This window comes from Gymnogyps californianus, chromosome 5, assembly GCF_018139145.2.
Source record: "Gymnogyps californianus isolate 813 chromosome 5, ASM1813914v2, whole genome shotgun sequence".
Lineage (NCBI taxonomy): Eukaryota > Metazoa > Chordata > Aves > Accipitriformes > Cathartidae > Gymnogyps > Gymnogyps californianus.
Window position 1 is genome coordinate 34139509 of NC_059475.1, and position 25015 is coordinate 34164523.

The window sequence follows — 25015 nt, forward strand, 5'->3', positions numbered from 1 at the left end:
CCCGCTCCCCGCACCCCCGGCCTCAGTGGAAGCCCCTGAGGGTGCGGGGTGGGCGGGGAGGGGGATGTCTCCGCCAGGGGCAGAGCGCGGCTGTGGCTCCTCTCCTCCCGGGCCGCCCCGGTACCCTGGGCAGGGCGCTGCCCGCCCCACCTGCCTCGCCGCCGAGCCCGAGAAGGGGTTAAAAGCCCGGGGCGGGTGATGTCAGTTCCTGCGCTCCTCGGGAGGGCTGGCTCTGATATTTGAGCCGGGCTCTCCCGCTCGAAGGAAAACGGAGAGAGAGTGGGAAAGTGCTGAATGGGACAGAAGCCGCGCCGGGCACCTGCCTGCCACCCGGCGCCGCGCAGTCGCCCGCGGCAAGGGCCGGCACCGCCGCGCTCCCCGCGGCCGCGCGGGGTCAGGAGCCTTCGGACGCCGCCGGCTGCGCCTGTCACCGCCCGGCTCCGCCGGGGCCAGACCGCCGCGCCGGCCAAGGTGAGCCCGGGCCCCCGCCTCGCTGCCGGGGGAGGTGTCTGCCGGCCGCGAGCCCTCGGGTGGGGAGGGGGCGGTCGGGGGCTTTGGAGGGCTGGGGTGTGCGGGGTTGGCTGTCACAGCCTTTCTCCCCACTCTTCTTTCTTCAAGGTGACGGTAAGGGGGCTGACGGGAGCGTTCTGGGGGTGATGTTGTGTCATCTCTGTTAGTTGAGGTTTGCTGCTTAAAATGAATAGGTTTGCCTTCGGGTCTGGGACTTTGGTCCCTGAAGCCGCATGGAGGAGGTGGGGGGAGGAACGGCCACACGAGGGGAAAAACGCAGCCCGAGAGTAAATATATGTAAGTCCTGCGGTCTCTTCTATATTCCTGGTAAGCCTAGGTGTGCGGGGCAAGACCTCTGGAGGCAGAATGGCAAAACTGAGAGCCCTCTTCCTCCCTTCTGGCACTTTTACTAGTCAAGCCACCTGCACTGATGCAGAGGGAAATTTCCCCCACCCCGGCCCTCCCCAAGCCTTGCCTTCCCCACAGCTTGTCATGTTATTTTTTTCCCCATGCTCTGCACATCCCAGGCCGCACTCATGAACGAGAAATGACCATGTGGCTGAACAATTCCAGTGGCCTCAGGGTTAAAAAGCTGGAGGGTGAAACTGGTTATGAAGTGGAAGATGAGGTGACTGAGGGCAGGGAGTTGATTAGTAGTATGGGGTTTCCACACTGAGTTTTGACCATTGCCCATACTGCTGGCCCTCTTGGTGTTGATGCAGTGACATGAGAGGAAATCTCTCGCCCTTCATGTGTTACATTTAACACATTTCTGCTGATTCCTTTTGTAGTAAGATGGTAGCCGAAAGCTAGACCGGTATTCAGCTCCAGCGTTCAGGCAGGGTCTGGTGCATTTTACTGGCAGGTGCTAAGAACTGCACTCCTTCTCTGCTGACTGAATCCCCTATAACAGCCTGGGTAAACTGATTCCTGAGCTGAGGAGACACTCACGTTTGAAATAGGGAAATACTGTTTCACTTGTCTGCATTGTTTGCACTGAATGAACAAAGCTGCAAACACTTTACTTGCATTTATATCTGCACCTGAAAGTCTTCATGTTGATTAATTGCTTTTTGTTCTCAGAAGGCTTTTCAGGTGGAAATATACAAAGGCTCTGAAGTGTTTTGAATTCTAGTTTGGATCCACCAACATCTGGGACATCAGCTGATTCTGGTCTAAAAACCAAAACCCCCCGTGACATTCTGGTATAAATTTTAGCTTCATCAGAATTACAACTGGATATGGGTACTCCAAGTAAATATATTCATATTTATTTTGGATATAGCATTTAGTGTCAGAACTGTCTCCAATGTTGATCAAAACTTACCGTATAGTCAAAACTAGAAGTCTCATGTCTGCTTTTAGCAGTTGGTTCAGTCATTTTTCCCCCACTAAGTACTAAGGGTTTTGTAGCTCCCATTATCTTCACTGGAAGTTGTTTGATACTCAACACTGAAAATCAAGCTGCTCTTTAAGAAGCGTCTGTATGCATTTAAGAATCAAGTTTTGAAAATCTCAGCTTGTTTGAACAAAGTGGCTGCCTCCTACTTTCCAAGTTCCTGAAACAAGAATACTGCAACTGAAAGTATCTGATTCCCAGCTTCTTCATATGCCAAAGGGAAAAAAGAACCAGTTTTATATAACCATATAAATATGGTTTGTATAACCATATAAATTCTTTATCGGATATGAAAAGGACTAATATCTGTGAGAGGGGGGGAATCAAAGAACTTGACGGATTAAGATGGTTAAGAATTACAAAAAAAAGGCATGTGAAATGGCAGGTCCAGTAGCAAAGATTTAAAGTCAGTCTGTCGAAGTTGATATTGTAATTCACAAAGTACAGATGAACTGCTTATGTTTAGGAGAATGGGGGAGAAGGAATGATGCATTTAACAGTAAATGAGAATTCAGAATAAATTTGAAGTTGTAAATAAAGTTGTAATTTAGGGGTAAATGTGAGACATTGTGATACAATGCCTTTCTCTGAAAAAGGGTAAGGTTTTTGCTAGAGACAGGAAAAAAAACATAATTCTAATCTCTGGCCTTCAGAAATCATTTGATATGATGACACATGGGGAAGTTATTAGCTTAAATGGACGAGATGGGGATTAGCAGAAGAATGATAAGATAGACAAAGAAATGACAAACGAGAATGTGACAACACTGTGCTGAAGGGGGGCCTGTTAGAAGGTAGGTATTTTACTGGAAGAGCTGACTGACCCAGGGGGTTAGTAAGGATGGGATAAACTCTAATGACACAAAGTAAAATCGCACATTAGAAGTAGTAATAAGGTGGGCACAAAACCTGGGAGAGTACTATTTGGAAACAGCAGAGGAGGAAAAGATCTAGATATACTAATCAATCACAGGGTAACTATGGGCGTGCTAAATTTTGCAATGGCCTGTAGTACAGAGATTCTTGATCCTGTGGAGATCTGGCACAGACCTGCGCTTTATTAATCTGTTCCAGTATCATTGTAATGGGCCCCCTGCGCGCCCACGTCTGGCATTTGCAAAGGCAAAGCCAGCTGAGATTCCTCTGCTCTAGTTGTGTTGGCTTGTCTGAATGTCGACCACCAGTGTAATGTGGTTGTAAAAAAGGCAAATGCAATCAGATGAGGTATCCCCTAAGAGAGTGGAAAGTACTAAATGCCTTTGTGTAAAGGCTTTGGTGAGGCTGCATGCTGCCTTTCAGATGCAGTTGTGGTCACCTGTGTCTATGAAGGGGAGTGAGAAAGATAAAACCCAACTCTTTTATATGATGTGCACTGAAGCTGGAACAGGTGCAGAGGGAGAGTGGTGAGCTTTTCTTATGAGACTAAAAGAGCCTAGCCTTGCAAAATGAGGTCTTTAAGGAGAAGCTTTTGATATCTATAGATATACCAAGGGGTAAATATGAGGGAGAGAAAAAATAGCTAAGCAGAAGGGCAGTAATCTACAAGAATGAACAGATACAAGCTGGTTATGATTATATTTATACTGGTAATTAGAAGGCAGCTCATTAGAGGGGTGATGTTCTAGAACAACAGGAATAGTGGGAGTGAAACTGCCTACATGGTTCTAGGGAAGGGCTGTGTTCATTTGTGAAAGGGATTATATGATGCAGTTGTCTACAGTGAGAAGGAGCAAGACTTAATGATGCAGGACATCTGTCCCAGTCTTGGACTTCCTGTTCAGAACGGGCTATTTTAGTTCAACCAGAAGTTATGGACTATCTGAGGAAATTACTTTTGCTCTGGCATAAGCTGTGTGGTAAATCAGATTAATTTTACTTTGTGCCATTAGAGTTTATCCCATTCATTTTTATGTCCTCTTTGGACTCAAACTCTGTGAATAGAGACTAAAATCTCTTTATACCTGTATGAAAGAGAACAGAATTTCATTTGAGAGCTGAATTATTATGTCCAGAACAGAGTTAGCTGTAAACAAACTTCTGGTGTTGTAGGATCCTTCTATGACTTAGTGCACTCTTTTGGCTTGAGAAGGACTGATAAGCACTACCTTAGAGGGAAACCCTGCAATGTTGTGAAGTGTGCCAAAGGTAACCTGGTTACATGCCTGGCAAGGAGCTACGGCTAGAGATTAGATTGATGTGCTGGACTGGGCTGTGGAAAAGGATGGCCTCTGTGTTTCTCTAAAGCTGTAGGTGTGCTGCTTGTAGAATACTTCCTTTCTATCGCAGTTGTCAGTGATTCAGTACCAGACATGAGTGTGCCTTTTCCTTGTTTTACTTAAACCTACCTTCTGTCCTGGAATAGTATTTCACAAATCATTGGAAAGGCAGCCAACTTGCTGCCTGGAAAACTTTCTGTTACTGAACAAAACAACCAGTATATAAAATAATTCACAGGTAATGTTTGTAGCTAAAGGATATAAAATGTGTTCCTTAACTCAGAACAGCAGTGATATAGCTGGATAGAGTGGCTTGCTGTATTATGTATACTTACACTATTATGTATGCTTAGGGTATCTTGAATCTCAGGTCTCTTACATGCAAAATATGAGCCAGGTGTTCTGGCAAGTGGGTACAACTAGAGGGACATCTTAAGCTTTCCCACCCTGCAAAGGCAGATGTAAAGGCAACGAGGCTGAGTGACTTTACTCTCTCCCAAGTCTTGGTCTGTTACTTTGGTGCCAGTTCAGGAAAGCACCGAGTTTGCCTGTGAGAAGTTGCTTTAGTAAGTATGGATTTCAGTGTTTTGATGAAGCTGATGAACTAATAACTGTTCTGGCTTTGTAAACATTTGTTATTGTAGGGTGTCGTCGTTTAACCCCAGCCAGCAGCTAAGCACCACGCAGCTGCTTGTGCCTCCCCCCTCCCAGTGGGGTGGGGAGGAAAGGAAAAAAAGTAAAACTCGTGGGTTGAGATAAGAACACTTTAATAACTAAAGTAAAATAAAATACACTACTGACTAATAATAATAATATAATAATTGTAATGAAAAGGAATATAACAAAAAAAAAAAACAAGAAAAGACAAGTGATGCACAATGCAATTGCTCACCACCTGCTGACTGATGTCCCAGCAGCGATCTGCCCCTCCTGGCCAACTCCCCCCTGTTCATATACTGAGCATGATGTTCCATAGTATGGAATACCCCTTTGGCTAGTTCAGGTCAGCTGCCCCAGCTATGCTCCCTCCCAGCTTCTTGCACACCTGCTTGCTGGCAGAGCATGGGAAACTGAAAAATCCTTGACTTGGGATAAGCACTACTTAGCAACAACTAAAACATCAGTGTGTTATCAACATTATTCTCACACTAAATCCAAAACACAGCACTGTACCAGCTACTACGAAGAAAATTAACTCTGTCCCAGCTGAAACCAGGACATAGGGTAATACAGCTGGCTGCTGGACTGCACACACTGAGTTGAAATTATAAACCTTTTTGTGAGTGTTCACAAATGCCTGAATTTGATTAAGGACACTTATTACCTACCTTTTACATATCTTTTACAATGAGCACAAAGTATCTGAAATGTTTTATTTTCTTACTCTGTAACTGTTTAGACAACCTCAAAACCCACAGCTTTTTCAACTTTGTGGAGTTGTGTATATCTCTTGATGTCTACAAGGACTTCAGTAGACTTGCATGTTTTGTCTTCAGCTCTAGCTTATTCCTAGCTGGGATCTTTTTATGTTTTAACAGAGCAATTGTTAAGACACTGTGGTACAGCTACTCTTCCACTTTTATTGTGGAATGACTGTATCAAGTAGTTAGGGATTGGGAACACTGTTGCTTCATACATCATATCATCTTAACAGTCTGTATAAGATAAGGCACTGGTGCCCCAAGTTAATAACAGGTGTGTGACCTGAGTTATGTTTAAGAGCTTTTAGTGACTTTAGAGTTTACAGCCATACTGGTACAAAGCAGGCAGGAATAAAAATACTCCTAGTCTATAGGTAGATGCTGAGCAAGGCTGTAAGGATGACAGTAAGGCTGTTTGTGGAATATACAGTATGATGCATTAGTAAATTATTTACTCACTCTAAAGGTAAAAGTTTATTTGAATATTTATCTGTTATCCATTAAAAGAGTGACCTCTGGCAGAGGGCAATATCAATAACTTGGGATAGTACTTGCAGAAGAAATGGCCTTTGTTACCAGTCCTGTAAGATGGACAAAGGAAGACTAGGCACAAGGGGTGAAAAGTTTGCCTGTCTAAAATACTTCCCTCCCCTACCCCCTCCTCTTCTGTAGGATTTTTAGAGCACCTCAGACGACATCCCAAATGGATGATTAACTTCACAATGGCAGAACTCACGCTGGAGAATGGCAGCTGTATGGACTGGCAAAAGCGATGCCTTGCATTGGAGTCCCAGCTCTTCAAATTCCGCTTGCAGGCAAGCAAGATCCGAGAGCTGTTAGCTGAGAAGGTGAGGCAGTGGTGGCTTCTACTTTGCACTGAGTTATGGCATGAAGGCAAAAAATCCCTAAACGCTGAGCTATCCAATAAAACTGTTACTTGCAGTAAGGATCTCTTCCTTGATTACAATATGTCATTGCACTCTGCTTATCACTTGAGATACAGAGATGTGCCTGTCAGAGTGGTGTAAAGTGGCATCAGTGAAAATAAGAATTTGGCCTTGTTTACTGGAAAATCACCAGGTATTCGGACTCTACTGAAAAACACTGTACCAGCAAGATTCTGGATATCTGAAGTGACTGAGGCAGCTGCTGAGCAAAGATGGATATTTGGGATAAGAACAGCAGGATCAGGACTTGGCTGCCAATAGAAGAGCTTACAGGAATGCAAATTATGCTGTAATATTAGAAGACTGGACAGGGGTACCTGTACTGCCATAATGTTAGAATAACATTGCATATCCAGTCAAAACATTCTGGGGATACTGAAGAGCAGGACTGAGATACTTTGAGATCTGGATGTTAGAAGCTTGCATGGCATCTGTGGTTTTAGAGGCATCTCCTACTAATCTTTTTCAAGTGCACTAAGTGAACTCGTTTGCAGTCCTAGGGGAGAGGACCGGCAAAGATTTGAGGGTTTTGTTGGGTTTGGGTTTTTTGTTTCCATCATGGTGTGGATTTTTGGTGGTTTTTTCTTTACCTTAAATTGAGTTATCTTTCAATTTGAATTAAAGCTTTTTCACTAACCTCTAATTTGCATAAAATCCAGGTTTGCAGGTTGCTGTTGGGTTCCTTCTCTGTTTCAAAACGTGGCTTACGTTATCACAGTCCAGTCCAAGATTGCTCAGGTATTCAATTACTATTGGAAAGTGAGAACAGTTTCTTTCAGTCACAGTTTGCTAATGAAGTTGAAATCTTTACAACTGACTGCAGTTTACTCCAAAGGCTTTTAAGCTGTACCTGATGACAGATATGTTCTAAGCTCACTTTTGCTCCGTTTTGTATTATGTAACTTTTATGTGTATGTTCTTGTTTGTTGGTTTTGGATGTAAAAACATCTAAATGACATCTACTTCAGAGTGGAGCAATTTTTATCCTTGCTTTCACTGTAATTATGTTTCCACTAATGCTATATACTGCATGAGACATTCATTCCACCCTTCATATTTTAAGGAATTATGCAATTCTAAGCACCCTCTTCATCTTTTCAAGGTAGCTTCTGAGATGGACCTTAGTGATTACTTACCTTGGAAATCATTGAAAGTGGTTGTAAAGTCCATTTAGACAAAGGCACATTAAAAAAATCATGTATAGATGTGGTGCACATCTAGTAAAGACAACCAGTACTCATGTGCAATACTCTACATTTGCTGCATTATGGAATCTGTGGCCTCATGCTTTAATTTCTGCTTTGAGAAACTTCCTGACTACCTCCATGCAAAACAAAGAAATCCACCTATCAAACTTTCTTTTTGGAGAACAGACTTGCCAGAGAGGTTTTGACTGTCTCTTTAGGGAGGTTTGTGGGCCATGGCAGAGAATGAAATTTTCATCTCCAGGGGGGGCTCCTCAAGGAAGAGGCCTGGCTGCCATTAATCCAGCCTTTCTGTCAAAGCGATGTTCCCTTTAAGATTAAGGAGCAGCTTGGTTCAGTGATCAGGTTACTCTGTAACTACTTGTACAGCACGGTTGTAGTAGGCTTGCTTGAAGGGTCAAAGAGCTAGCAGGTTTGCAGTTCCCTACTCTGAATGTCATGTGGGAAGGGGAGAGCCTCAGGGACCGTGGGGCAGCTCCGGCAGGCTCTCCTGACACAGGTGGACTCGAGGCACCAGAGCAGGTGCTCAGCACACAGTGCTCATGCTGAACACTGCTGTTGGGAAGGGTCCTGTGCCTCAGGTTCCTGACCGCTTTGCAACGACTTGCTCAAAGACCCTTCTTCCCTCCTCCTCAGTCGCCACAGGGCTCCCCAGCAGTCACAGCAACTGGGGCTCCTGTCCACGCTGCATCCTTCTCCCCCTCAGACAGGCAGTGGTGCAGAACCGAAGGAGGCGCATGCTTTATGCGTAGCGATGGCAGCTCTAGGGATTTTTATCATAGATTTTATAGCAACTGTGAATTTTTAAATTTTTTTTTCTTACAGTTCTATCTGTGAGAATGAGAGATTCAGACTTATTTGAGAGTACTGCATTTTCAAAAAGGTTTTTTTGGGGGCGGGGGAGAAGATCTTGAAAAATGTGAAGTGGGCACAGTTTGAAGCTGTGTTGCCAAGCTGTAGTGAGCATTGCCCCTGAGATCCTCTTATATGGTTTGCAGCAACAGGAAAAATTAAAAAAAAAAAAAAAAAGTGGTTTTGCCAGTGAAAGTGAAGAACAATGTTAATGGTGGTGTGATACTTGCTCACCAGCTAGGTTGTCTCAGGGCTCTGGAAGCTATTGATTGAAAGGCTTGGAAGTGTGATCCCCCACATTTGAAATCAGTCTTTATAACCAATTTTATTATTTTTAAGGCAGATTTTACTATTTTAACTCACAAAAAAACCCCAACCACTCATGCCTGGCATTGGTAGTACAATGTGCGCTAAGAGTTTAAATATTTCAGATTTTTTAAATCCGCTTAGATTGAATAATCTAGATCGCTGTTCAGAACATGAGGAATTTAAAACCCAACGGTTTAACTGCCAGTGCCCTAGTTCACATGGTGTGAACTTCCACATCGGTAGCCCAGTCTCAGCTATCGAGCTGCGCAGAGCCTGACGGCAGGTGGGTGCGGCAGAGGGACCCCAGCCCCTGGCCTCCAAGACAAAGCCCTGCCATCCTGCTGGACCCCCCCCGCAGGGCACGAAACCCCTGAGTCCTGCCTTGTTGTGGACATCAGCAGGGATCTGGTCTCTTTGGAAACAGGCGGTTGTTTCCACTCTGACTTTCTTGTACACACACAAAGAAAGCGATACTCCTCTGTTGGTGAGCAACATAGCAGGCCGTTGCCTTGGCAGCAGGATGACCTGGTTAGGACTGAGCTCTGGAAGAGAACAACAGGAGGAAAATGAGGCTGAGACATACAGGAACTTTTTTCACTCAATTTTATTTAGTGTGTTCTGAGCCATCAGGAGAGGGAAAGCCTGTGTGAATGGTTGATAGGAGGATATTTCGCAGCTTTTAGAAGGGCCATCTGAGTAGCTTTTGACCTGCTTCTGTCTGTCTTCAATAAACAATGAACATTTGGAAAAAGCTGCTTTTGTCTCATGCAAGCATGGCTATACAACTGAGCCTGTTTCTCTCCGTACAAGCTGTCTGGGCTAATGTATGGGAGAAGAGTTACTTGAATTTGGCTTAGTCACTAAGTTTTTTATGTGACCTGGGTCAAGTTGCTTAGTAGCATTTGTCAAATTATAAAGCATTTTGAATGAAAGGACCCATGTAAATACCAAGCATTATTATTAATTTATTGAGGGATTTGAAAGAGCCTTACAAGCATGGATGTATTAAATCTGAATGCAGTCCAGTGAGACAGCTGACACCGGGGATGGGTGAAGTAATCATTTTGTGTACATAAGAAACACAGCAGTTATTTAACAGTTCATAGTAGGACAACCCAACAATGTAGTACAGGAAGTTAAGAAAAGTAGAAGTTCATTTAAGGCTACGGAGGGAATTAGGGGGACAAAAGTAATTGATTTGACTGGAACTTAACCAGATCACCCTGCTTGCACAAGAAGTTTCATAACTCTTTAGTGATCAGGAATGGTCCTGACATACATTCTCTGTCCTAATCAGGATCCAGGACTGCTAGCAATGCAAAGCAAACTGTCGTGAGGCTGGAACAACAAGGAGTTTTTCAGTCACAACAGTGCTGTGTTCTTAAAAGAACCTGAGTCTTTCATGGAGACTGCCCACCTTGTGGAGGATTGAATTATTAGTCTAAGAGGATAGTCTTTGGGAAAAGGCCCAGAGATTCATCTAAAGTCTGTGCTGTGAATGTAGACCCTGTCAATTAACCAGAAAACTAGCAGAGGCCACTGACTCTGAAGCTACTGTCATAAACAGTCTTTGTTTCACAAGGTGTATTATGTCTCCAGTTAGCATCTGTCTTTCACCAATATATTTTGCTGCTACCTGTCTGTGGTGATGACTATCCAGAGACTAATATATAAATGCATGGATAGATCACTGTTCCTAATGGACACAGACTCACGTCGTAACCTAGACCGCTGCTGGTGGTGTTAGATTGGCTTGAGCTCAGTCTCTACCAAGACTCTCAGAGACTGGGTCTTCAGTCAGAGCAGCTTTGGCTGTCTGTGCAATCTTCTGTGGCATCTCTCTGTTCCTCTGCCAAAGAAGTGTCCTTGATTTGGATATTAAGCTCCATAGACTGTGATGTCCTTGATTGCTCCACTGAAAAAGCAAACCTGAGAGCTATCATGCTAAATGTGGCACTTTCTGATCTTCATGGTTTGAATTTGTTATGGTATGGCTTTTTTAGTTATGTGACCACTGAGGTGTCTACATATATGTACCTTTCTGATATGTTTGTCAATGGATGTCAGTCTGCTCTTATGATCAATGCATATGTATGAAAAGGAGAGTTGTCTTGTTGCCATCTGAAGGAAAGGAAATGGAAACACAGGAATGCTGTCATCTCCATTCTGGGTGATCAGCCCAAGAGGAATAAGTCCCATTTTCAGAGGTATTGGTTTGGTCCTCCTTGTGACCAACCTGAATACTTGGCTCCAGTGCTTTATCAAGAATCATAAAATGCATTGGAGAAAAAAGGAGCTCAGTTCCCCTTATAGTTTGTTTTCTGCTTGAAGCATGATTCTTTTAATCTTCTGAAACTGCTTCTATGTCATTCCTTCATTAGTAAAACACAAGTAAATGCTGGAAACTCTGTGAAGTGTTCCTTGAATTTTGCAGCTTAGTGGATGAAACTTAGTGTCACTGACTTCATATTACTGGGCTTAAATCTGAGACCCATCGAAGCAGGGCTGGTGGTGGAAGATGACCTTGCAAGCACTGAATGAGATCCTTAGTTGCTATTCAAAAGAAAAAAAAAAAAAAGACTGGGCTCTAGTGGTAAATTGTTAGAGGAACCCCAGGTACATCTGCATTTCACTGAGAATGAAGTGATTTATATGCATTTAGAATAAAACTCTATTCAGTGTCCTTTGACTTCAATAGCAGCAATGCTCAGATAAAGAATCACAGAATTGTCAGTTTGCAAAGCTCTTTAAAATGAAAAGAAACATAGGAAAATTAAGATCATTGTTAATCTTGTCAGTTATGAGCCTGTGATGCTTTTGAAGTCAAAGCAAAGTATTCATTGGTTATAATGTGGCATCGTAGAAAACCTGCTGTGAGCTTTCCAAGATGTATTCATTTTTATTTACCATTGTGAATGAATCCTAGCTGAAATAAAACGAGGAAAGAATGGCGTGCTGTAGACAGGCTTCTTGCAGGGACAGCCCGTGGTGTGTAAATTGTAGAGACAGGGTCAAGACTTTGGGACTATTCCCTTGACCCATGTAATGAATGATGAAGCTCACTAATGAGAAAACAGTTCCGGTAAATTCAAAGTAGGGCAGAAGACTGGAAAAGGTCAAAGACTTTTTTTTTCCCTGGTCAAAGCTGTCCAGTTAACCCAAAAAATGCCAAAGATCTGTAGACCTGCACAAGAAATGGAAGATTCCTGAGTAAAACAGGTGAATTTCCAGGTGATCTTAACTTCTTTTCTTTCTTTCCCCCTCTCTCCTCCCTCTCTTCTGGGTCTAAAGATGCAGGAATTGGAACAGAGAGTGATAGAAGCAGAGCAAAGAGCTGAGGATGCAGAGAAACAGGTAAGAGATTCTCTTATGGTTGCTCTGGTACAAGCCCAGCAGTAACTTACTCTAAATTCCCTCCAGTCTAGCATACAGACAGCACTCTGCAGTGCTGTGCTCTGCTAGGGAAACATCGATTTACAGTGGTGAACGGATTTTCTGGTCTACTTCGCAGTCTTTGAGCCTGAGCTATGAACAGGTGCCTAAATAGGTTCAACCCTAAGTGAAAACCAGCACCTTATATCTGCCTCTCAGCTTCACAGCTTTTACCCCCTCACCCATGATAGGCATGCTCGGTTATGGAAAAGGAAAGGGACTGACCATTGAGTCAGAGGTTAAAGCGCAGAACTAAAAGCCATGCAAGATGGCCAAAAATGGCTGTCAGAGATTCAGTAGTGAGTAACTTCAGTAGTGAAGGACTGAATAGGCAGTGTTATAAGCACTGGGAAACATATTGCCTAGGAATCAAGAACTTGAAGTACCTGGTAAGGTATTCTGTCTGCAGAACATACTGTTCCATGCCAGTTTGATATTGACATCAACATTTTTTTCTGACCAGCTTAAATGTAGGAAAAATGCTATGTCTAGTCACCATGCTGTTGGCCTCTCTGCTAGATCAGCAACTGCCAACCAAGAACAAGAGTTGTTCTTGAGAGTGGTATCAGTAAGTCCACACCCAACCAAGACAGGCAAAGGTAACATTGTCACTGTGACAGCACCAGCAGGAAATATAGTTATGGCCACAGGCCAATGAAGGGGGTTTCATACTAGCAGGTACCTCAATGACAGGAGTAGTGTGTCCATGATATGGTAAGATGCAATGACAGAGCAGATGGAGAGCAAGTCAAATCCAGGTCAGAGAATGGGCAAGAAAGGGAGAACTTGGCTGGGAAGCTGTAGGAGAAATGAGAGTTGCTTTCACTCACCTGCCACCAGCAGAAATGAGGGTTGCCTTCACTAACCTGCTACCAGCAGTTCTGCAGCCATGTGTTGGCAGGTCCTAAAGACTAGCAACCCTCAAAGTTTGCCTTTCCAGCAGCCTTATCCACATCCAGAGATAAGTGTTCCTAGATAAATACTTCATTGCTGCCTGACAGCCTGAAGAAGTGACAGCATAGGAGTAGGACCATTCCCATCCACTAACAAGTATATTCACCATGAACAAGAAGCAGCTGTCAAATGAGAGGGCTCCACATCAAGTGCAAAATCCCTTGTTATCTTTCTCTCCAGGAGTCTGGGGGGTTGGATTTGTTAATTCAATGGGCTCCCTGTAGCTGCCAACCTCAATTAAGGAAATCACATGTTTGCAGTCCCCTCTCTGAGCCTCTAGCACAGAGTCAGCATTTGGGCATCAGACAGAAAGGAGGGGCCATTTCTTTTTACTATAATCACCCTAAACTCTAATGAAAACACATCCGACTCAGCAGGCTTAGTTTTCTGGCTCGGATGTTGGGCGCCTACCTTTCTGATTCAGTATGAGGAAGAGGCAGTTTGCTTCTCTGCCTAATGCAGGCAGACAGGAGGACAAAACACAGCTTCTGCAAGTATGAAGTGTAGGCTGCTCAACAGAGCATGAGTAACTCTCTTGCACAGACTCTGTGAAGTGTTCAGATTATTGCCTGCATTCTGCCTTCCTGGTTCCAAACTCATGCCAAATTAATGATATCTGGAGTTGATTTCTTTGCAGATTTAGTCTCTCTCGGATGTGTTGTAACCAGATATTTTCCCATCATAAAATGCTGCAATTAGCAGGTTTGAGTTAAGTTGACAGAATTCCATTCACCTTTAAAAATGAAGTCTTATAATCCACTGCAATAGGATGAGGTAATGATAAAACAGACTGGCATATCAAGAGACATAGGTTTTGAAGAAAGCAAAGAGATTTTAAAAATTTGCTAAAAACCTGAAAGGCTTCAGCAGCAGCTAGATTTTAGTGCATTGAAACTTTGTCTGTAGTGAAGGAGCATTACACTGGTGCTTTTCCTGCTGAGATGAACAAGCGTTAGCACTGGCAGGAGCTCAAAGATAGGCAAAGATTCTGAAATATCTAATATGGTAACTCCTTAGCAGGTCTGGAGAAAACACTTGTCAGAGCCTCAAGTTGCCAAAACATTGTCTAAACTGGGGATGGGAGGAGGAAGGAACTCTGTAGTACATTTCCCGATAGAAATCTTGATCTGAAGCAAATGGCCAGGGTTTTGTGGTGTGTACCTTGGTAGTGAATGAGGTAAAAGGCTGGCCATGGTATTGCAAAGGAGGAAAATGTGGTGTACCTTGCTCACATGTCTGTGTAGACTATAGTGCCTGTATGGTCTCTTTGACTAATAGTGTGCAAATATTTCACAATCCATAATGTGTTTATCTGTTCATGATTCAGTTTGCATCTGTTACTGCTTCAGCAATACAAATGAATGGACAATGTTCTTTTCACAAATGTGGATATAAACTAAGTGTGACCTGAAGGGTGTTTGGTGTTTTTTTTTTTTCCTTCCTTTCCCAACTTCAAAAATATGAAACCCACAAATACTCTCAGTTCGGGTCTTACCACTAAACAAGCAGCTCCTTCATTTGCATTGTTTTGGTTTTTTTATCTCCCTCTGGTTGTCATTACAGGTCCGAGTTATGGAAGAGAAGATAAAACTAGCCAACATGAAGACTGGTGAATCAGACAGCACCCTGCACAGGAAATACCAGGAGCTGATGGGCACAGTGCAAGGAAAGGAAGATCTGATCAACAGATTAGAGACACAGCTAGCAAAACAGGTAAAGGTATTTCCTACAGGGAGACCTGTAGCTTTTATGAGTTGGAGGGACTCTGTAATGTATATTTCAAAGATACAGGTTATGTCTCCGTTACATATTAGCCTCTCAGTTGCCTTCAGATCAGCTGTAAAATGATGCCCTGCTCAGTGCAAGATCCTCTCCTTCCTTTCTCTTTAACATCAATTCAGCCTCAGTAGCCCTTGCCTCTTCATTATAGGAGATTGGTTAATGTCCTTAAAGTACTTCCTTATGTTAGTGTTGAGTCAGTGTTGAGACCCTAAATTGTAATGCTAGAGTCTGGTCACAGTATTTCTCTGGCTTCCTAGCATATAGATTGCTATGCAAAATCATTATGTAGCCCATTTCTGGCTCAGCATATGTTGCTTCTTGGGAAGGGACTCTTCCCGGTCTTCAGCAATCCTTTAGCATAGTTCATCTCTTGTCAGATGTCCTCATTATAAAAGAGCAGCTGTTTCCCAGTATGGATAATTCTTAGTCTCTTCCATTCTCAGTTGGTGGAAGGAAGGATCTATATCTACAGCAGGGCTTGTATTTTGGCTCTAGTAAAGGCCTTGCCCTGTGGTCTTTATAACATGAGGAATGAGGTATTCTTATGTTGCTAAGTAAATTACTTCTAAATGGAAATAGCTCATTAGAATTTTACACAAAAAAATACTTTGCCATTTGAGTTACATTTTACGTTTAACTATTTGTCACCTATTTCAAGGGCAAAATAGATTGATAAGCTGTCTGAACTTACTCAGACCAAGTGTAGTGTGGAGGTCAGCCATCAGGTCTTTGTAGTACTCTGGGTTTCAGGTCACTTCCCCAGGCCAGCTTGCTCAGGCAGAATGTAGATGAAGTTTCTGCATTTTGGAGGAGAAAGAAGGTGTTCGGAAGGAGCTGCAATAGTGATCAAGGTCTGGAAGCAGCTCTTGCAGTCAAAGATGGAAGAAATTCTGGTTTACCCAAAAATGTGAGGTGTGATTTGATTTAAATCAGCAAACACAAGTGGGAAAAATGTTCTGTTAGTAGAAATCTCTTTCTTCTAGCAACAAGAGGCAAAATGAGATTCTAGAAATGAAAGCCGAAGCTTGACAATTTCAGACAAGAAATGCTTTATCAGGGTCACCTGTTTAGTTTTGGAATAGGATGGGACGGTGGCAGCGCTGGAAGGTCACTAAGGGTCCCTGTAAGGCATCCTATTTGTTTTCACTGGGATGGGGAGAGCTGTGGAGTTCAGAGTGTTAGTAAGAGAACACTGAGGTCATGTCTGGACCACACAATAGCATGCGACACAAAGAATCTCTAACTGCTTCTGGATCTTAAAGCACAATAACTGCATCTACGCGTGCTGTGCCTGAGTGAATTGGCTCTGCTTAGAGGCAGGGCTTACTAAGCTCTGTGACGATGCTGTTGCCGTGTCACTATTCTACTTCAGGACCCTAAATAAAATCTTGGCATTGTACTTCACCGTGTAGCATAGCAATATTCTGAATCTTTTACCTTTTGGTCCCTGATCTGAGACAAGTCCAGGGCATTAGGCATTCAAAGGCATTACCCATGTGATGGATATTCAGAGGACTATGGTAGATCCACTATATGTGCCAGATCATTTCAGACCAGTAGGCATGTCTAATATTCTGACTCCAGCAAAGGCTGGTACCTGATGATTAGAAACACACAGAGCCATATTCAAGGAGGAAAAACTAAATAAATCCTCCTCTTGAAGCATCAGATTTGATTACTTTTATTTCATTATGCTCAACTACAAATGTTACTGCTACCCATAATGTTGCCAAGGTCTATTTTAAAGTCAGCAAACATATTTGAGTAAGAGCTTTTAAATGTGCAGGTGTGGTGATGAATAGCATGTAGTGATTAAAAGTGATGTGAAGATGTGAGGAATTTCCTGCAGTCTGCCATGTATTTATATGGTATTCATTAAGTGAACACACACTCTTCAGTGTGAAAAACTTAAAGGAGGGGGGGGGGAGCACTGACATTTTTATTATCATAATTACTGGTGTTTGTTCACATCAGAAAAAAAAAATCTAGCAGGGAAACAACCAACTGCTATCAGAAGGTATTACCTTTGTCCATGTAATTAGAGAAACCAGGACTGAATGTGCCATACAGAGTATATTCCCCCTTCCTCCCTTGCTCCTGGAACTGATTTCTCCTTGTGGTTGTTTAAATCATTATGTAGATAGCAGATCTTTCAGTGACATGGCTTCTGATGAAGCCACGCAGGAGATGAACAGAAGGTTTCAAGTGATCGTAGTATCAATCCAGCATCTTTCAAAGGAAATTCCTAGAAAAGAAAAACGCAGCTGAGAACACAGCTGCAAAAATGATGATGTAGCAATATTGCCCAAGCAGATACTTGGGGAAAAATGTTCATTGTGCAAATCAACAGTATTCCCATAACACCTTTGTCTGGACTAGAACCCATTTTAATGGATATGTAAACATACAACCATTTACACCATCTCAAAACCTCCTAGCAGGCCTTAGTGTTTCAAGGTCAAGTTTTGGAGCTTTTTTGGTCCTCAGTCTGCTATCTTTTTTTTTTTTTTTTTTAAATTTACTTTCTCAGTGAGAATAGTGTGTGTGTGTTAAATGCGTTGTTGGTATTAGTTTCCATCTCATGCACCTTTAAAGTCTATACTCTACACCTGTGCTTGCAGCAATTGAATCCCTTTTGCTTGGAATTATTACAGTGTTTTATAAATCACTTAAAGGCACTGCTTAATTCTTATTAACTTCAGCCAACAATGTGTGTGTGTGTAGGCTGGGGGAACACTACAGATGCTCAACAGCAAACAGCAACATTGCAAAACCATCTAAAACAGGAAAAGTTGCAGACTGTACTCAAAAGAAACTGTGGTAGGTGGGCAATCATTACCTGAGCTGGATTTTGCTATTCCACAACAAACTCTTGAAACAACCCTCTGAATTTGACTCCAGGGACCATGTAAGACAACTTAGAGCTTGATTTTTTTCAGAGGCCAGCTAAATAATGTTATCCAAATAGCAGTCTTGACACTCCCATTCCAGATGTAAGATTTAATGTTTAAGTCACTCCTGATGCAGTAACTTACTGAGAACAGTTAGTTGTACTCGCCTAATATATCTCATCTTTTTTTGGCACAGAAACAGTTGAGGACTGAGGAAGCCAAAATTGTTCAAGAGAAAGCTGCCAAGATCAAAGAGTGGGTAACATTTAAGCTGAGAGAGGTGAGTCTTTAGCTTGCTGCCAGGTTTCAAGGCCTACCAGTAGGTACAGTGGCTGCACTGCCAGTGGGCTCCTATGTAGGACAATAGTCTGAGGACAGACAGTCAATCTGCCACAGAGGCTTTGTGCTTGTTTGGCCCTACACACACTCAGTTGCAGAGCTAGGGTCGTCCCTCTTACTGAGGGCACTTGACTGCTTTGGGCAAACTAGAAATGATTGTGAAGTCACTAATGCCTGAAAGCAGTCTCTGAAGAAGATTTACTGGTCCCAAGTGGCTTTCACTAGCTTTCCTCTTCTCCGTTTTTTTCTCTGGGTGCAGTTTCTGTTTCTTTTTCTGACAAAGCAGCTGTGACAAACACATGTCCTTTGCTCTTCCTTAATTTGCCGTCTCTGACTAATGCTGTTTTCCTACTGCCCAGCATTTTCTCATGTCTAACCTCTCCTTCTTATCCATCCTGTGGACTTATGCCTCTATCTGGGCCTAATTCAATACCCTCTAGAAAAACTGAGATAGCAATGGGTCAGCATGGAGTTTTAAAGATGCAGTAATAGTTTACAACTGGGAGTGGGGCTATCTGATCTTTCCCGTTTATTCCAAGTTAAAGCCATAGGTTTCCCAGTCTATGCCAGAAAGAGAATTTGTTGGAGTTGGAAGAAGCAGTCTTTGTGGGCACTAATTGTGTTATGATGTGACTTTGTAGTCTCATTAGATTGCCTAGATAATTCACCGACCTGCTGTGCTGCTTCTCTTTCATTTTCATGTATGAGATAACTTAAGGTGCATCTACATTACTGACTGGTGCAGCACAAAGGAGGAAGCACAGGGGTTGACTTGGTGTGACCTGCTGTGAATCCAGGACCATACATGCACATTGTGTCTCTACTGGCAATGAAGTTTGTGCCAGATGCTGATTCTAGGTCCATACCATGCACAAGTGGACCACTGTCAACTGAAGGACTTTGCATCTGTGTTGCAAATGGGTTACTCTAGACAGCACCATGGATGCAATTTCACCTTTGATTCCGTCAAGAGTGAAGCCTCTTTGGGCGCATCACTGCTGCGTTTAAGAATGTATGCTGAGACACTTCGAGCAAAGACGTAAGGCAAATTTGCAAAGACGTAAGGCAAATTTGCAAAGAATCACTTGTGCACTTATTGCAAATGTAAATGCACCCTTAATCTTGGGGCTTTTTTCCCCTTTGGTCCCCTGGATCTGGGGGATCTCCTTTTACCACATACAGGGTAAGAGGGGAAAAATGCTCCTCCTGGGTAATAGTTTTTTGATTGTCTCTTTCATGACAGTTGTTTCTGGAACAGAAATAAATGATAAACAATAGCAGGGAAGGAAATTAAAAGACCTACTTGAGAAGTGTGGATAGTATATACAGAGGCTATTTGAGAAAGCACAGCAAAGTGTTTAAGTGGGTTGTCCAGTAGAGCTGCTGAGTAGAAGGATTTCAAGGTGACTGGTAGACTCGCCTGTTCTTTTTTCCTTTTCCTGTTAAGACACTTGAATGTAATAAAGATGAAGACATGTTCTATATAGTGGAACACACGCACACACAGTTTTGCATTATTTTTCAGTTTTTATTATTGTTGTTTCATAGCTTGAGCTAGAAAATTACCACCTGAAAAACTGTAATCAGAGGCTGACGGAGCAAATTGAAGCCCTTCAGGATACATTGCAAGGTAAATGTGTTCACCTGGCATTGTAGCCTAGTAACCACCACAAGAGTGGAAGTCAGCATCCCTGGGTTGTATTCTTAACTTTGTCAGAAATTAGCACTTGTGACAGTGAACAAGCAGTAGAATTACTCTGTTCCTCAGTGGGTCCATTTTTAAGATGGGAATAACATTGCTTACCTGCTTTAAAAAGTCTTAATTGGTTTCCCACCAGCAATTGAACACAGACCCCTTTTTTCGGAGTCTGCTTTTGCCATTAAAATAAGCCACTGAGCTCCTGAATTGGAAGCAATCATTGAAATACATAGCAAAACTCTCCGTTCACTTCAGTGGTGCAGGGTAGAAGTCCCTGAGGTATTTCACTTTACCTTCACATGCAAATTATCTTCATCCCCACAGAACCTCTGCTGGCATGTTAGTTGAGTAACTGAGGACTGAATGGGCCAAGGCAGCAGCTGTCTGGTCTGCCTTTAGAAGCTGGGTTCCTCTGTGCTATCAGGTTGGGTTGGAGAAAGCTGCTTATGGTGCTTGTGCTTTTGCAGTTCTTGTTTGGTGGATAGATGGAGAACTTTGGTCTCCAGGGCTTGAAATCAGCACCTTTCATTGCAACACATTTTGAAGAGGAAATTCTCTCAACCATTTTCTTCCTGGTTTTTTTTAATGAGCTTGCTTTGGTCACAGTAAGATGAGCTAGTTTCCAGAACTTCACTGGGGATGCAGGCAGAGGGCATTTCTTTCCTGCAGAAGTCTTTCTGGCATTCCTATCACTCCACAGCAAGGGAATAGGGCAAAATTCCTTCTAAATCCCACCACATTTCTAGCTAAATGCTTTATGACTGGGTTTTTCTCATCCCCTCTGGCTGCTTACAAAAAGAGAATGGCTGGTAAGCTGCGTTAATAATCTGGTATTAAGTGTTCCCTGGATCCCAGCTCTCTGGGCAGTAAACAGCTCTGTCCTCTCCTCCTATCCCCCACTAGTCTCACTGTGCCAGGCTGAATTCAGAGGCCTCTGCAGAGAGACAAATCTCTTCTTGCTTGCCATGCTAATAGTAACAGCTTCCTCTGTTTCATCTCCTGTCACATCTAGGAAGCTGTAAAAATACCAATAATATTTAAAATGAATGGCCTCTTTTCAGTCTACACTAATGATTTACCTCAGGGGCAGGGGAAAATGTGTGCCAGGATTTGTGTGCGCCAGCGTTATGTGTTAGGAATAGCTTTGTTAGCATTCAGTTCCTTGTGACTCAAGTGCCAAGGTCAGGCTCTCATGGTTGTCTTTTTCTCAGCTGTTTTTCCAAGAGCTGGTTTCATCCTCTCCACAATCAACAGTGATTTATTCTGCTGTTTGCCCTTCCCTCTGTTACTTTGTGTCTTCAGTTTGTTTCTACTTCCTTGTAAATCCCATTAGTGGTTAAGCAATGCCTGTAGAGTTTGATGTTCAGGCAGCATTTTCAGTGATAGCTGTGCAGAGTCACACTCGCCCGTATTTATGCAATTTCCAAAGCATCTTATGACTCTTTTCAGTCAGGCAATATATAAATGCCAAGGTCAATCAAAATCATAAAGTGACGTAAAATCCTCTGCCACTCCAAGTTTTATCCACACGTTCTCATACCCTAAAGCTGCTATTCAGCAGAACCTGTAGAACTGAGATAGTCTTTAAATGTAGTAATTATGGAAAGGAAGAAAGTAGAAGAATTATAAAGTATAGGTACTAAATAGACAAGGAACAATGGAGGCAATCTAGGGTCTATCTTTTGTGTCATCTGCTAATATAGCAACTGAAGGGGCAGAGAAAAAATAAACAAAGAAAAGGAAGCTTTTACAGCAAAAACATCTAAGTAACTGTTATAAAACTGGCTGACAAAAAACACTGCTTGGGTCACATAGCAGAAAAGGATAGCAAAAAGCTCTAGGGAAATTCTTGAAAAAGAGAGTAACCTCACTGATTGGTGTGAGGGTTAAGAAGGTCTCCATACATATGCTGGAAGCCTCATCTAGCCCCTCGGAATGGGAGGAACCATACCAGCTTATTTAATGGCTTAAATCACTTTAGGTCCATTGAAGTCAAAAGCCACGCTAAGCAGTGTTCTGGACACTTAAACGGTTTTTGACAAAGTATTGTGTGGATAGGCGCACTTCCTTCTCATGGCTGTTTTAAGAGAAGAGACATAATCGTGGATAGGTAAGAGTAAAAACTGCTATATTGAGTTTAGACTGAAAGCTTGCCGAGGCCAGTATCCTGTCTCCTGGTTGCCTGTGGCTGTTTCAGGAAAGAGTGTAGAAAATGTTGCCAGTAGAGCTGTCCTTGTCTCCATGTAACCTTCCAGCTTCTGCTGTCAGTGTTTTAGGAAGTTCCTAGGCCAGAACTTCTGTCTAAACTGTTATTTGTACCACTGATAAATTACTTTTTCTGGTCTATCTTTTGGACACTGCAGCATTCTATTTCTTTCTTTGTCTGAAAAAAATTCCTTCCTCTGTAAATTTCAAACGCACTGCCTGATAATTTCATTAGGCACCCCTTAATTCCACGTTTGTAAGAAACAGTGATTAATCATTTCCTATTTATCTTTTCTGTACTATTCCCAATTATAAATATGTAGCACTTGTTATAGCTGTGCCCAGCCATCTCCGTTCCATTCTGTATAGTCCTAACCAGGCCAGGGTGCTATCAAAATACGACCGACATGAACAACTTACACTAGCAAGTAACATTTTAGACAGTAAAGCATTTGAATGCTCTAACCATATGTTCTCCTCCATTGTAGATGTGACTGGCATTCCTCCCTTTGAATCTCTTTGGAGCTGTAATTCTCTGAAGCCCAGAGCATCACAGGCCTCTCTTGCTGAGAAGATAGACCAGAAATCTGTGCTCCTTGCACCTGGTTTCAGACGGGTGTGTCAGACAGGACCTACTAAACGTGTCCTCTCTACAGCAAACATAGTCCTTGCCAATAACACCTTTACTGAGGATGGAGAGGATAAATCTCTGCTTTCCCAGAGTACTCTGAAGCTCATGTCTGACCCATCAAGCTGGAATCTCTCCACAGCGAAAGATGTGTTCCCAGCCATAAGTTCTGAACACAGGTTAGAGTGCTCTGATCCCACATCACTGGAGCCTCCAGCTGAGGCCAAAAGAATCCTTGAGGCTTTCACTTTCCAATCATCTTTGGAAGGAAACCATAGCGCTGTGAGCACCTTGCAACAAGTGGCTTTGGACAGCACCCACTTCTCTGATCTGAGTGCCAGGTTCCACTCCCACCAGCTGGACTCCTCTTCCTCAGGAGAAATAATGAGCATGCTTGAGGGCCGTCTCCAAACTGCTGAGCCACCCCTGGTTGTGTCAACATCAGCTGTTGCAGCACATTCCTTCTGTCCAGGCAGGGAATGCGGCCTTGGCAGTAGTATGACCTTTCCAAAAATACGAACTCCCAATACACCAAGAGACAGTATCCAACTAGCCAAGAGACATTACAGCCAACCACAGCCAGGGGCTAATTCTTTTGATCGTGTAATGAGCTTAAAGGCTAGCACCTTCCAGCCCATAACAGACTCTCCAGTCTGCCATGGGCAGGTGAAGGAGACAGACATTGACGGTGATGGGGTACTGGAGAAGATGGAGACAGAACGTGGCCTGGTTGGGGAAGAAGCTGGAGCGTGTGAGGAAATCAACCACTTATCTACAGAACAAAGAGAAGCTGTGAGTTCTGAGGCTGGTGTACTTGACCCAGGAGGTAAACCTCCCACACCACCGCTGCACAGATTCCCATCGTGGGTAAGAAATGCAAGGACAACAGTATGAGAAGTGCTGCTTATCTTTGAGTAGTGCCCAGTAGTTAGGCTACAACAGCTCTTGGTCTCAAGCAATTGTTTCCTGTGGACATCAGTCACGTTTCTGAACCACCTAGTGTGACAGTTCCAGATCATGGGACATGCTGGTTCCACTGACGATTTTTTCTTCTTTTCTCTTTATAAGGAGGGGGAAAAAAAAAAATCCATGGAAGAAAATAGTACTCAAGAAACATAGGAATAAAAGTGAAAGTCAAGAGGTGCTGCATTGTGGTTTATCCTTACGGGTCATCAAAAGTTAATCCTTAGTTCTGTTGTCCTGTGTTTAAGATGGAAAAGTGAGTCATAAATGCAAGTGAATGGACCAGACCAGATAGTTTCAGAGTCAGAAAAAGCTGTGAATACTAGAATAGATACATGGATTAGATCTCAGCATTCCTATCTCATGGTATCCTTTTGCTATCAGGAAAATTTTGTGAAAAGCATTGGTAAAGTGAATATACGTGTCCTATTGCTTACTTCACGTGAGAGAGAAGTCTGTTATTATCACTTTCAGTTACTTGTTAGTTAGATGGTTGGATTGTTTGCTAATGTGTCAATCTAACTGATAACCTTGGCGGAAATCAATATAGTATCAAAAGAGATAATTCCATTATTTTCAATTTGCTTTTTTAAAGGCATAGGCAAACAAGTGGTTTATTGAAGGTGTAAAGTCAAGCACTCATTGTTAATCCTCATGTTTTATAATATTTTTTCTATGAAAACTTAACATTATTTTTGATCTCTGGCTGTGTCCTTTATGATACGAATTTAAACTCCAGTATAATCACAGCTGTTTTTTCCAAAGGAATCTCTTTTTATTCAGTCCATAATAGGGAACTGTGCTGGGGATGAAGCTGGATAGTGTAGTAAAAGAAACTGCAGTTTTCAAGATGTCTGTTTTATCTGCTGCAGAAGTCAGAAAGGTGTCATGAACAGTGTACTCACTTGGAAGAAGGGAAATATGTCTCAGAGATTGGCCACTATTTCTTTCTCTGATCTAGAGTTTCCATGTAAGGTTCTTCTAGTCCCTTAAGCTAAATTTTTCACAGGTGAACATCAGCTCCACACACACCTTCTGAATGTCTAACTTGAGTTTGGCAAGTAAATTTGATTAGAGAAGCGCTGAACACTTCTGTGCTGCAACTGTATTCAGTTGTTTTCACTACAAACAATGTTACATGATGCTAAATTCTCAAAAAATCAGGTCTTGGACATCTGGAAATGGGTACTCCAAAGATATTGGATACTTCACAGAGCCTATGTCTGAGTTCCTCTTCTGGAAAATAGTGATAGCACCCATCAA

General features: G+C 42.7%; 1 protein-coding gene across 1 annotated transcript in view; it reads left to right on the plus strand.

Moving 5' to 3' along the window:
• Nucleotides 1-302: 302 nt before the first annotated feature.
• Nucleotides 303-25015, plus strand: part of PLEKHH1 (pleckstrin homology, MyTH4 and FERM domain containing H1) — a 50374-nt gene continuing 25661 nt past the window's right edge. Inside the window, exons 1-7 of the mRNA XM_050898312.1 lie at nucleotides 303-471; nucleotides 6219-6394; nucleotides 12151-12213; nucleotides 14809-14958; nucleotides 18115-18198; nucleotides 19806-19887; nucleotides 22650-23656. Of these exons, the coding sequence (XP_050754269.1) occupies nucleotides 6254-6394; nucleotides 12151-12213; nucleotides 14809-14958; nucleotides 18115-18198; nucleotides 19806-19887; nucleotides 22650-23656 (1527 nt within the window). The 5' untranslated portion in view covers nucleotides 303-471; nucleotides 6219-6253. The remainder of the gene's footprint in view (nucleotides 472-6218; nucleotides 6395-12150; nucleotides 12214-14808; nucleotides 14959-18114; nucleotides 18199-19805; nucleotides 19888-22649; nucleotides 23657-25015) is intronic.